The 15,942-nt window shown below is 34.0% G+C and overlaps 1 protein-coding gene across 1 annotated transcript in view; it reads right to left on the reverse strand.

Annotated features, from left to right (window-relative positions):
* Positions 1–15,942, reverse strand: part of LOC144435990 (ubiquitin carboxyl-terminal hydrolase 43-like) — a 47,549-nt gene that overhangs the window by 24,137 nt on the left and 7,470 nt on the right. Inside the window, exon 2 of the mRNA XM_078124646.1 lies at positions 595–927. Within this exon, the coding sequence (XP_077980772.1) occupies positions 595–927 (333 nt within the window). The remainder of the gene's footprint in view (positions 1–594; positions 928–15,942) is intronic.

The following is a 15,942-nucleotide window of genomic DNA, read 5'->3' on the forward strand; positions in this document are numbered from 1 at the left end:
GATGAGACAGCTGTCAATGAAATGCAAATTTTGTACATTACATTTCTTGACCTTTTACTCCATGAGTACTATCAGCCATCATTCAACTTTTTCTTTTGTGTTGTGTCTGCCACAATGAAATATCACAATCCAATATTACACCCTATGGCTACATCCTATGACATACCTTTGCTACACTGCATCTACCTCAGTAATAATGGTATCCATCATTAGTGTAATATTACATGAATGCATTACCATGGCATAACTTGCATTAAAACCCATAATCCATATCCTACACCACATCCCATGCCATACCCTACACCACATCCCATGCCATACCAAACAATACACGTACCCTACATTTTTTGTATATCACACCCAAACCCTATATCATATCACATTCCATACATGTAACCTACATCACATCCCATACATGTAACCTACATCACATCCCATATACCACACCCTATATCACATCCCATACCATAACCTACATCACATCCAATACCACACCCTACATCACACCTTATGTCACACTTTACATAAGAACCCATACGATAACATGTACCATACAAAACCCATACCCCATAACATACCTAAATCACAACCTACCTGAGTAACTGGTATCCCACATCGCTTGGCTATAGCTTGTCTAAGATCTGCTACATTAGCCATGGCATCTAATGATACTCCGATCTGTACCATATTTGGTATCTGACTGCCATACACAGCAATCACTTTCAACAGTCGTAGATTCTTCTGTGGTAGCGGTAACGACAAACACAGATACGGCTCAAAGGTGTTCCGTTGACGTTGACAGTGCGGACATTTCAGTGATGACTTATACTGAGCTTGGAACAAGTCATACACAAAGCTGTGATTATACCTCATGTAGTTAGCTTGTGCTTCCGCAGCTAAAACTTCATCCGATTTGTTAGAAGTGCTCTGTAAAAACAAGACAGAAAGGAAATGAATATAACTACATTTACTACAAAACTGCTTATTATTGTCAAAATTTCTCCTAAATCTGAACATCCATAGTGTTCTAACTTTATACTTAAAATCACTTGAAATTAATTACTTCGAAATTAACTGATCTATTTTAAATTCTGATTTTAGTTTTGAATAGATTACTTTTCAGGCTACTAACAATTAAGGAAATGAAAAATTTATATCCCCCAATATCAAACACTCATAATTCTTTTGTTACTTGTACTGAGATACATGTACATTAACGTAATTAGTCAGTTGTCATGGAAACCTAATCACCCTGTTGTCAAGGATCTACAGACCTCCTTGACTGAAAGTTCATCATATTATATACTTTGTTAAACCTAAAATCTCATAAAATACTAAGGAAATTCAAATTGCGAGTGAAATCTCAAAATACTGAGAAAATTCAAATTGCAAGTGAATATTACACTCACATGTACAGCAATGGTAGTACTTCTTTTTCATTTATTTTTCTATTTTATTTTATTTTATTTTATTTTATTTTATTTTTTTAAAGAATTTAACAAATAAATTCTTATAAAAAAAGCAAAGGTAATATACATGTACACCTACATGTACATTTGTACATGTGTAGCACAAGTCTTAGAAACTGGGGCACTGACAGAATTTGGAAAATTAATCGCATTATGACGATGTTGAAAATGCAGACATTAATACAAACAACCACACATGGTATTAGACAGCACTATTGCTTTAATAGGTTCTCATGACACAACAATACTTTGATTAATATTGCTTTTGAAAGATGACTCAGAAACGGATATACACTGTATATGTATGATGAAAACATTTAATTATTAACAACTAAATTCAGAATGTATACATGTACCGTGATTATTCAGAATTATAAATAATGTCAGTCATGTACATCATACTACATGTCACTCAGGTTCAGTTCGTATTCTTTGCAAAAAGCATAGGTTTCTCACAGATGTGTCCCACTCTTGTTTCACCATCTATTTTCAATTTTTTGGATATCGATTTCCCAACAATATGGATTCATTGAACTTGAAGTGAGCAAAAAAAGTGATGACTTTGTGTTCATTTGTCAATATTAAATAGCACTGTCATCTTTGTAAAACACCAACCAGATACATTCTAAAATACGAAGCCCAGAGACTTGTTGTGGACTGAATCACAAGGTAGTGCATTCAAGGGTCAAACAGTATTGTTACGCTGAATAGCTTCACTTATGTCTCTGGCCTGTAATAAAAGATACCTTATAATCGTAAACCTTGGGATCTTTGTGAAAAAATTAAAAGAAGATAAATCACTACCTTTTACACATTTTTGAAATAAAATGTATGTCATGGCGATTCTTCTACTTTCCATGGTATTATTAAAATTATAACTTTATTATATCTATATACATATAGATGTAACTTGTTATAAGAAAGCCAGATATCCTGGGTCAAGGTAAACCAGCACAGAGTACTTCATTCCATACATTTGCTACTGACGCTGGTCTACCAGGAATGCTTCACCTAATACCAGGAATGCTTCACCTCACACCAGGAATGCTTCACCTCACACCAGGAATGTCTTTTCTTTTTGTGATTTATCGATGTCTATTACGCTGTCCATTTCTATTTAGACAAGTGGCCATCAGGCATATACCAATTAAATGCAATAAATAATCCTGTTATATTACTAAAAGTAAGATGGAGACTAAGACATTATTACAATGGTACTTTGCATTCAAATCATCTCATGCATTGGTGTTACCGATAAATGTAAGCTAACGCTGACCTGTCAGTGGTTTTGCTAAGGTTGGGGAACCCCCAGTAGTACTAACAGAAAGGTGGAATTTGGTAAAACAGGCATTATAGTTTCCAATACATTGTATCATAATCTGGTGGGAAACACCAATAAAATGACGGGGGAATTCGGGTAAATTTACCGACCTTAACAAAAACACTGCCTGTATTGCAATGTCTGGGATATGTACATTTCATACAATACGTGTACCATTATTCTCGTGGAAAACCCTGGTAAAATGACGGGGGAACTCGGGTAAATTTACCGACCTTAACAAAAACACTGCCTGTATTGCAATGTCTGGGATATGTACATTTCATACAATACGTGTACCATTACTCTCATGGGAAACCCTGGTAAAATGACAGAGGAGCTCAGGTAAATTTATCAACCTTAACAAAAACACTGCCTGTATTGCAATGTCTAGGATAAGTACATTTCATACAATATGTGTACCATTATTCTCGTGGGGAAACCCTGGTAAAATGACAGAGGAGCTCAGGTAAATTTATCAACCTTAACAAAAACACTGCCTGTATTGCAATGTCTGGGATAAGTACAATCATACATGTACATTACATTAATTAATCATTACTATTTTTAATTTAGTTATTATATGAAAAGTACACAACACATCTATTATGGTGGTGATTCCCCCTTGGGTAATGGGTTCAGTATTTCTAATTTTTGTTAAGAATATCTTTTTATGCCTTAATTACTTTCAATTCCCTACCAACCCTTCAGGCTACATCTTGTACAGCATGTACATGTACTGTTTGTACCCTTACGTGTATCTCACCCCTAAAGGCATCATAACCATATATAGTCTTGTTTATTTTGAAGAAAAAAAAACGACTACATGTATAGCCATATCCGTACCTGAATAGAGTTGAAACCTTGAATTCAAACTGAATCAATTTAGTTAAATCAGTTTGAGACTAGTTTCTGTCCCTATAAACAAAACTGCGCAATGGATTTGAAATCAATTCACTTTTGCTCTTGCATCATTTTCAAACTGACTTACTTTGAATCTGTTTGAAGAGGTGGTTTTGACTCAATTAAACTAAATCGGTTCAGTTTTAATGTGGGGACAGGGCTTATTTCACTTGTATAAGTTTGTACTACAACATAATTAAATTCATATGGTTGATATCCTAACTAAAGTTAAAGTTCACTCCACTCCTCACCACTTCCCCCCTTCCCCCCACCTCATATTATTTTATATTCATTATGTAGTCATATTTGCTTTGGGCATACATGTAGATATTTATAATATCAGTTGTCTACATTGTACACACATGTAAGTTTACATGTATGGAATCATGATGGTCAAATGATTCGAGTGGCTGGCTTGGAATCTACACGTTAGATTGGGATAAGACCAAATGCATTCTTACAAATACCTTGAGTATACTGCACTAACACTTAGGCACGATGGGTTCTAGTGATTGGTAAAAAGAAGGAACTTCCAGTATGGCATCTTGTTTTATATTTGTTGTACGGATACTCAAGTAATGTATCAATGTACATGTACTGACTAAACTTGGCAAACTTCTGCAATCATTTCATCTACAAATGTACATGTTTACGATCTAGAGTTTTCAACAACAAGATCTCAGAACAAGAGAGATCAACAACCTCAGTTACAACAGCCATGAAGTATATTGTATTTTGTAATCTGGCTGTAGTTTAGGTTTCCAATATCTACTCAGTACAGATTGATTTTAGTTGTTATTTGCCAACACATTCAAATAAGACGTGTGACTGCACCACAATTCAATGACTTAACACCCTGGCTTTGTAAAACCTGGTTTATACTTCTATATGCATGGTATGCTATGAATGGACGACTTCAAACTAGACCGAAATTAAAAGAAACAGAAATACAAACAAGTGTGACCTGAGTAAATTGAAACATTCCTATGAGTGGATTTCAGAAACTAAGAGTTGAGATTGTGTTTGTTGATGCCATACTTAGAATTCATACAACGCTGTGTACATTCAAGGTGTACAGAATTTCAATCATTGCAAGGGACCATGACAAGGTTTGGTATCCATGGCAACCAGAGTACATGTATGAAGGCAACAACTAGATGAGTTTATTCATTGCTGGCCAATGACCAATTACTCACACCTGATACGACACAGGTTCGACACCTTTTTATCCGTGAAGACTCAAATTAGAGATACATGTAGGGTGGTCTAAAGTTACACCATCTGACAAACAAGTTTGGATATTCACATCCATCCCTCTAGTTGTGGAGATTATGACCAAATGGCGGCAAAAGCAATATCCTACTTTCACAGTTGTTAGCAGACTTACAAAAGTTTCAGACGTTATGTTGAATTCTTACACAAGTAAATACTATAGACCTGGACATTTTTGCTGAAGCTTTAGTTTTGCTTACATGTAGTTCACTCGAAAACAAACACTCAAAAATAAGTAGTGACTAAAATATTTTTTGTACATGTACATGTACACGAACACAATGTACCAATCTGGTATTTAGAAAAATTAGTCTTTGAGAACGAGTTGAAGACTGTAAAATTACAAAATTTTGCAGTGGCGAAAATATCAAGATTTACAAAAGTCAAGTCATTAGCAATTTTTCCTATCAAATTTAAGTAAATTATTATATTCATGTATGTACCAGATATTACTTGCACTGGTGTGCATACAAAATATGGTATTTGCACTGCAATGCAATACTGAAAACATTATTGCATACCTACATGCAAATGATATGTAAATGAGGATGTGATCATTCCTTACACACAAAATCGCATGATGTAAAAGTTTAACAGTATGATCTTTATGATTTTTATAGATATTTGGCATTTCAGATAAATCTGTAATAATAACAGACAGAGCCCATGCCATGTGAATTCCAGTGTGGGTAACTCAGGGGTATTTGCACCCATGAAACTACAAACTACAAAGAACACTGCAAACACTCATGCAAATACACAATGCCACACTTGCACTCACATGTCATGGGGTTCTGTCATATCATTATACATATAATTCTTGAAACACATTTTATATACAAGTTACATGTATGTTCATAAATGTTTGAGAATTGAATATGTAATCTCAATGCAAGACATATCAGAACTACATTGTACACCACTAAAATCAGACCTTTGGCACTCACAATTCTATTCAAATAAATGTATTTCAATAATTACATGTACTTATTTACTTCTTTTTTTTAAAAAACCAACAGTTACTGTTGATAGTCTACAGCACAAGAGTGAGGACAATGAATATTCTATATATTATTTCAAGTTATTAATTCAAATTTGAATACAACATCAATAGCTGATGTCATTTACATATATGAATATTCATAGGCCTCACTTTGAGCATTAGATACAAATATGCAGTGCATGGTGTGCAGTTGATGAATATTCTGTATTAATAATAAGTTATTATTTAAATTTGAATACCACAACATAAATTAAAATGGCAATACAGCACATGTAAATAATAGCCAACTATGACACGGCTCATAAACTTTAATACTTCTCATAATATTATGCATCAACAAATGTACAATGTACAATGTAGTTCTATTTGATATAAGAAATGAGTTGTCGTTTTGATACTATGGGTCAACGACTTTTGCTGATATTTTTATTCCAATCCATAATAACACTATTTTAAATAATCTACATGTATAACCCCCCCCCCCCCAACCCCCCATCTTCAATGATAACCAACCCTCCAAGCCCACCTTCAATGATAACCATCCCCCAACCCCCACCTTCAATGATAACCCCCCACCCCCACCCTCACCTTCAATGATAACCAACACAGTGAACAAGCCTTCAATAGAAGACATACTCCCTAACTAGTGTGTTATATGGCAAAGTTATTGTGTACATTTGAATGGTTTCTCTAAATACAAAACTGCATTATTCATTGACCAATTTGCTATTTGACCTTGATTATGGAGATCAAAGTCAAAGGTCATGACATAAAAAGTAAGCTAGCTTACCTTTGGGTATAGATATTTACATATGTAAATGGAGTCTTTGTGTATTCAATTTCTTGGGTTATGCAGAGAGAAACATTTTGGTCATTTCACCTTGGAAATGTTTGTCAAGTTCAAAGGTCAATGTCTCATTAGAAAGCGTATCATTGATAATATGAGGGTAGGCACTTGAGTGGTGTCCATATGTATGAAATTTTTGGAGATAACCTTTGGTATTCATCAGATTTCAAGTGTGATGACCCAAATTTGTGACCTGTGTGTGGCTGCTATAGAATCAATATTGACCATATTTATATCAAGAGTCTCATCTTGTGGGGATTTTGACAATCATCTCAGCCACATACATGTATATAAGACATACATGTACATATATACTGTATCAATGTATAAATGGACTGAACCAATGGTGCAAGTCTGGAATCCATGCGGATGGGGGGTTTTGAATTTGTTACAAGTTACAGTCTGATTATCACATTTGAATTTTTTGTCACCTTGGTTTTATCATAAATACACAAATGTATATTCACAATATTAAAGTATCTCTGATGTCATAATGTCATTACTATTAAACCGATAACAGTAAAAGAACTGAACACTGTAACACTGTTGCCTTGGTAGCGTCAATTTCATACATACATTGTATATATCATGTGTGTTATTTTGATTGATAATACATGTACCTGTAGAATCACATATGCAAATTACATGACCCTTATTTGCATAATGATGCCAGGTCAAGAATGTCAAGAATTTTTTTAATAGGATTGTTTGATGAGCAATGATGTTATCAAGTTGTAGTTTACAAGTATGTTACCAAACAACTCAAGATTATAAACTTCCACACCCTGCATGTATGCACCTACATGTACATGTATCAACATTGAGCTGAATTCTACTGCAATCAGTCATACCATGGAGGTACATGTACATTTGTATCATACATGTACAGGTGAATGTGATTTACAATTCTGACATGGGCATACAGAGGTTACTATCAACTTTCCACTTGTACTGGTATCGGTACTGGTACAACTTGATAACATCACAACGGTACTAGTACATCAACATGAAACAAAATATTTTTTGTACAATATGGATATATGATATGTACAATTACATGCTTTGTACATGAGTAAATGTATACAAACTTTTGTATATGCCTAGAGTATTATTACTATATACATGATATAACTATAACTCCCTCTTGAACATAATTTAAGAGGCTTAATAAGCATTTATTACAAATATGCATCTTCTACATGTAGCTGCAATAATCATACCATTCGTTTCGGTTTTGAGTTGATTTTTGCTGTTTTGTTGCTGTTTTGGTTTGTTTTTTTCATTCTGATGTTTAACTGGGAACAAACACTACAATTCCACCTATACAAACTCAAATGGATGGATACAAAGCAGATATGAATCACAAAGTTGGGTGGATTTTTCTCCTAAGTTACGTCTTACCGGCCAAAAAATTGGACATTTCGTTCATTTATTGACATTGTGCAATAGTCCTACAGCAATGTATCTAGACTTCAAAGTGTCATTCTGTACAATTTATCGATACCTGCAAAATAACTGTCTGTCTCCTGTGGTGGTTTCGAACTGGTTCAGTTAAATCGGTTCACAACCAATTTAAGGACACATGGAGACAGGAGAAGTTTTAGAAATGAATTTGATTCAGATTGAAACAGGTTCAGAATTTAGATGGGGACAGGATTTATAATTATCATCAAAGTAACATTTGTCTAAATTTGATTACGTACATTTTATATGTTGAGAGCAAGAAACCACAAGGCAACATCATCATTTCTTTGATGACATCTTTCAAATCTATTATATCTAATTCTGTGGCAGTGTCAACTATTGACAATTACAGTTTCTATCAGTAATCACAGACCAAACTGTAATATAGCAATGAATGGCTTGAATAAATATTAAACTTAGACAGGGTATTGTGTTCACTAGTTTCATTTGCCACAACTAGATAAAGGTATTGAAAGTTGGTGGTCAGACAGGGACAGGTAATTACATTTTCCTTTTATCATTTCGTCATTTATTCATGTCAGACATTGCACAGATTAAATTTAATATCATATACTGCAACAATTTACAAACTAAACCAGTACATTCTGCAAATTTACAATTTACTCCAGATATCAATATCTCCCTGGCAAACACAGCTCTCAGTTGAGCTGGTCATGTTACAGCCTTCCCATTCATATGATCTACAATGTACAAAACCAATAATTATTTTATGGTGTATTACATGTAGCAGTGACAATGTTAGAGTTCAGCTAATATAGAATTGAATTTCATAATTTCCATACATTGTACATACATTAAAGAAGCTGTTATCTTAGTTTACAGTTGCTATATAGCCACTGTAAATGTCGCTAAAGTTTGGAGGTATTTGTTAAATATTCCTCATTTTTTAAACCCAATCCTGTAGCAAGTTGAAGTTCAGTTTTACTGGACATAAACACACATGACATCTACTACCTAACGACACACATAAACATACACATGCAACACCTACATTATATAGAAATCATGAAAAAAAATTCAAAAAATTTAATCAAACACTTAATGGGTTCGAACCCCAACCGCAGTGGTAAGAGGCAACCACAGATAAACCTATAGCACTAGTAGTAGCAATTAAAAATGAAAAATTAAATTCAGGTAAGAGTAAATATGACATGTGTAGAAGCTACTACATGTACATGTCATAACTCTTATTTGAATTTTATTTCTCAATAATTACTACTTCATTATACTAATACTATAGGGTTGTTAGTGGTTGAGTGGTTAAACCACTTGCCTCTTACCACTGCGGTCGGGGTTCAAACCCCATTCAGGGTTCGATTAAATTTACCACGCTGTAAATAAGAAGAGTGTCGTTCAGTTTGACTCTACCGAACAACGCAGGTTTTCCTAGGTATTCCAGTTTCATCCTGCATTAACACTGAACCCATGAGTGATGTCCCTCATTGGTCTTCATGGGAAACAAATGTTTATATACTTAAAGAACTGTCCAGTATAAATAAAGATTATTATTATTATTATTATTAGTAGTAGTAGTAGTAGTAGTAGTAGTAGTAGTAGTAGTAGTAGTAGTAGTAGTAGTAGTAGTAGTAGTAGTAGTAGTAGTAGTAGTAGTATACTAGTAGTGGTAAACTTTATCATCAGAGGACACACATTACTACATGTAGTTTGTCTGTACAAGAGTTCAGATCAGGACATTCACTCACTACAGATACAACAATGTACATTGGCACCAAGTCTACATGAACTTGCTAAGTGTGATTGTGACTAAAATTGAATTGGCCTCACTACAATCCAATTCCAGTGATAAGATAAAGTCCACGTCAATCACAGTTCCTACGATAACATACATGTAATCACTGACTTCCTTGGCCCTAAACTCTACATCGGATCATAAGGATTACTGCACAATCAGTTTGGGATTATACGACGACACCATGAAATAACATCAATTACTCTAAAATGGCAAAAATATAGGGTAAGTTAACTTCTTAGTTATTGCCACTGTCTTCAACACCCAAACACATTTTAAAAAGACATATCTGCTGTATATACATGTATGATTGCAGCATCAACAATATACAGCAAGGTCAAACATATAAGTGCATACAAGTTAGGTAACGTTGAAGCAAACAAGCTCAAAATTCAATTTTTCATAATGAGCTTTACTACACTGAGTATCAATCATAAAAGACACAGATGCCACTTGAAGGACATAAATGCAGTATTTCTATATGGTAATATTGATTTTAGAAAACCAATTTGTAACCATGGTAACAATCACTTCTACAACATTCAATGATATAGCATCTAACCATATACAACTGACACAACAAGTTTGGAAATGTAGGTCAAAATTGCTCTGACCTACTTTCATATATTTTTTTTACTATTAATGAGTAGAAATACAGTATACGTTAATAATCGCATAACCATTCAATCATACTTGCATTTTTCTCATACTTACATGTATCAAATTAAATTGAAATTATGAAATGACAAATGACAAAAATGGTACAAATATTTTTTTAAATTGATCTAAGGTCATTTTCTCAATAACTTTAATATGCTAGAAATAAATCAATTTCCCAACTGAGTTTCATTTTCTACACATCACTCAGAGCTAACATTAGCAATCCAATTTATGACACTGACAATTTTCTACACATCACTCAGAGCTGACATTAATAGCAATTGAATTTACATTAATTATGTATGATACTGAGAGAATATGATATATAATATATGACTTGATATAATATATTGTATGATGATCAATCCTAACCGTACAATATATTATATTGAATCCTTGTATTGGCTATACAGCTAAAAGCTCAACATCTGAGATAATACCATACACGTTCACCAAAGTAAAATGTTTTTTGTATGTACCACAATCATTTATAGCATCCATATCAAGTGTAAAAGTATACTGTTTCATTTGCGAATTGACCACTTTAGAAAGGCCATATGCTAGGCTTGTATATAAACTAATTGAAATAGTATACTTTTACATTTCATATGAATGCTACAGGTAAAACATTGACGGATCGCTGAACAACTGTGCCTATCGTACACATTTTATGTTCCTTAAGAACAATTTAGATAGATAAGAAACAGGCTTCACACAGACCACTCATTACAAATATAAACAACACCACATTCCTGCCGACAACCAGGCACTATGTGTGTACACACATATCACTTGTAATTTTGAATCAATACACATGTATTAGTCAAGATCTGAGCCTGCAATGCGATGACTTTCAATAGCTTGTTTGTTCCAAGGATGATGTGTGTGTGTCTGTGTATCAGTAGGGGTCGGATGATGTTGTTTATATTTGTATTGAGTGGTCTGTGGGAAGCCTGTTCATTATGTATCTAAATTGTTCTTGGGGAATATAAAATGTGTATCATGATATGCACAGTTGTTCGGCGATCCCTCGATGTTTTACCTGTATAAATGAGTGTAGTCCATAGAGAGAGTGATTTACTTCAGTGTTACTGGTTGTAATGTGAATGCTATAAATGAGTGTAGTCCATAGAGAGAGTTATTTACTTCAGTGTTACTGGTTGTAATGTGAATGCTATAAATGAGTGTAGTCCATAGAGAGAGTGATTTACTTCAGTGTTACTGGTTGTAATGTGAATGCTATAAATGAGTGTAGTCCATAGAGAGAGTGATTTACTTCAGTTTTACTGGTTGTAATGTGAATGCTATAAATGAGTGTAGTCCATAGAGAGTGATTTACTTCAGTGTTACCGGTTGTAATGTGAATGCTATAAATGAGTGTAGTCCATACAGAGAGTGATTTACTTCTGAATCAGTGTTACTGGTTGTAATGTGAATGCTATAAATGAGTGTAGTCCATAGAGAGAGTTATTTACTTCAGTGTTACTGGTTGTAATGTGAATGCTACAAATGAGTGTAATCCATAGAGAGAGTGATTTACTTCAGTGCTACTGGTTGTAATGTGAATGCTATAAATGAGTGTAGTCCATAGAGAGAGTTATTTACTTCAGTGTTACTGGTTGTAATGTGAATGCTATAAATGAGTGTAGTCCATAGAGAGAGTGATTTACTTCAGTGCTACTGGTTGTATTTGTCATGTTGACAATTTAGTAAAATGCATTTATGGTTGTATGGCAAAGAATTTCAAACAACAGAAATATTTCTAATATATACAGATAACAATATGTCTTATGGTGAATTTGGTGTCACTGGACATAGCCTGGGAACATTTATTATAGGTTTCTACCATGGTGTCCTACTTGCAAATGGTGGACGGGATGCAATGCTGACAATGTCTCTGAACACCATCCGGAGACATTGTCCGGACACATTGTCTGGAGACATTGTCAGAATCAAATTCCGACTCCACAAGCAGGACTGGGTTTCACCTACATTATACATTGTAGAAATGTAGCTATAAATGTATTTCAGTAACTATTAATTCTCTGAATATTTGGCTGTAGATTCTAAGAACAACTGACCACTACATGTACAAAATGCAAGACTTGAAATTAACAGTAGTCCCCTATCTACAATGTACAGACTACCAATTCTTGTCATTAGACTACCATAATTTATAGCTGGTAGTCCCATATCTACAGACTACCAATTCTTGTCATGGGGCTACCATAATTTGCAACTGGTACATGTAGCCCACTCTGGCTACCACTGATTTATATTTAGACTTAAAGGATGAAAGATTTACTGATATAAAAGTATTCTAATAACACCAACATTTCCAACAGAGAAATCTGTTTTCAGTTCAGGAGTATAGGACAATTTGTCACCATCATTGGGCTACCACTTTCTGAAATTTGTAGCCCACTAGGACTACCAAAGAAAACAGTTAATTTTGAGCCCTGAAATGTAAATGTACACTGTACTTTAATTATTCCAAGTGATTTTAATATTACTTGATTTGAATAGCCAATTACTACAATCTTTCATTCCCCATTATTCTAGAACCACTGCCACGGTTCTCCCCAACAAAACAAGTGTTGGTCGGTTATTAGTACTAATAGTAGTCAAGCACATTATATAAACCAATATCAAAATATGTTAATTTCATATTACTATCAAGTACATAAACTAAGTCTACACTTGCTGGAACCACGAAGTACAAATGTATATTTTCATGGTTACATTTTCAGAGTACTGTTTGGTACCGACCAGTGCAGTATACATGTCGGGAGAACCCAGTATGTATTGCATTCAAAGTATCACCCTATCTATTATATAGGTTTATATGTGATTATTTGAATATTGATTGCCTAAACAGCCAGTATTTATCTAAATGTTGTCTCCAGTACCATATATCGATTTGATCATCTGAACAGCATGTTGTCCCTATTGCCCTCGATCAATTCAATTGATTATGTCTGCAGTATCATATATCAATTCCATCATTGCTTATCTGAACTCTGTTCATCTGAATGTCATCACTAGACCGTATGTTAGCTGTATACACGTATATGTTTATCTCGCTATCAATTTAATTGATTAGTGTGAGATGTATGGTTATCGACAGGTTGCCCCAAATACATGCCCGCTAACTGCATATAATTTGCTTATAAAGTTTCATATTTAATAGCCAACACCTTGGTTGTATTTCACTGACTGGCCATCTGTTTACTGTGTACATTTGACTATGAAGTGTGCCCAGGTAATAAATTATGCACTGTGATTTAGATAAGGGCACATAGATGGAAAAAATAACCACCTATGTTCTATATTTATACCAATTTACCTGCTCTTTTCAGTTGTGTGTTCTGTTGAATGTTTTTTGAACTTTTAGCTGTACAAATGTTCTGCCTCAGGAGTCATGCAAATCTGATCTCTTTGAAAATTTCACTTGGTAGAACCGTCATGCAATCACATACAACTCTATACCATAATTACCATACATGGAAAGTTGAACTTGTAAAATACTGGGCATTTTGAGCCAAAATTAATTGCATACAAATTCTAGTTTTCATGACATTTTTTGACATTTTTAACTTTATTTTAGGTAATATTAAAAGGAGTAATCTAAATTTATGAATAAATAAGCTTTTACATATCACATTTAAACAAATTGAAACCTTGGAATTTTACATGAACCTCAGACCACACAATAATACTAGGTGTAGAACTACATGTAGCACAGTGATTTGGCTATCTAGCACAACACACTGGCTTAGAGTTCTGGCAAACTACTCTGTCATGGCAGGTAGCCAAATCTCTGAACTTATGTACAATGTAGAAGCCACCATTATGATAACTACGAAGAACACACTGCTTACTACTAAACTTGAGTGAAACAAAGTCATCCTACAATTAGGGTATCTTCAATGTTTATGTTTCCATACCTTGTGAAAGAAAATGGAAAATGCGAAATTATAGAACAAGAAAAAGTCCTTTAGCATCATTATCATCGTTGTAACTCTTGTCAGTTACTGTATGTGCAATAAGCTCTTGAAAAGAAAATTTATATCTCTAGAGCTTTTTATAATCCACATTGTAAATTTTCCCCAATATGTACACTGCATGGCTTAGTGACGATAAAAGTGTTGTGCTTGAACAACCTGCATGTACATGTACACATCAATGGAACCTAAGTAGGTCAAGGTTCAAAGGTTGCCTTAAAAAACAGCCACCAGGAACCTTCACGATGATGTTGAGCCAAAACCACAAATATCTCATCCAATACAACTGTTCATTATAATGATATTCATGGTGCCAAGTATATAGAAACTATTACATACAAGTATTTCCATTTATTTCATTAAGTTGTATTCAAGGGATGTTCTAGTTGGTGTTCTACAAATACAATTATACCAAATGTGCATATGAATAGGAGGTGGATTTTTTGCTACATACATGTAAATATACATTATATATATAATTAGTACAATCTGAACTTGCATATCAAGTATCTAATTTGCATATATATGGCATATCAAATACTTTATTTACATATCAGGTAATATAAAGATTTTACAACTACAATACAGTACATTTGTATACACACACAATGTATATAATCGCTGTGCTTTTGTTATTCACAAAAGTTATATGCCACTTAAGCATGTATGTCCTTCAGGATGTTTTTCTATGATGTTGTGTTTGTGGGGACACGGATGTTGTTCGCTAAACCTTGATGATAAGAATTTAAAAAAGCAATCTGAGGCAGTTTGCTTTACTTCCTGAATAATACATGTACATGTACACTGGAACACAGCTAACATACGCATTACGGTGCAGAATTGATGAATTTATAGCAGTGTGTTACACCACATTGTTCTATATAGTATAATGTGATACACTACACATCTCCACCTACCTGCCCTTGTCAGTAATAATTAATCAGTGGTATCAATTGTGTAATTGAAGGAATACATTCACAGTCAAACATGTTACCTCTATAAATATCATATGTACACATGACTGCAAACATAATCTCTCTGGAGAGTCATTGTGAGTCTACATTGAATAGCAAGGAATAGGTGACCCTCAGAACAGAACACAAACAACATCCACCCTCACCCCATCTGTAGCCACTAACAAATCTCATCTCTATACCTTTCATCAATGTACTGATTATTTGGAGGGATGTGATTATAGCATTTTCATCTAAAAGCCATCAGTATGTTTGCA

The sequence above is a fragment of the Glandiceps talaboti genome, chromosome 5, assembly GCF_964340395.1.
Source record: "Glandiceps talaboti chromosome 5, keGlaTala1.1, whole genome shotgun sequence".
NCBI classification, from domain to species: Eukaryota; Metazoa; Hemichordata; class Enteropneusta; family Spengelidae; genus Glandiceps; species Glandiceps talaboti.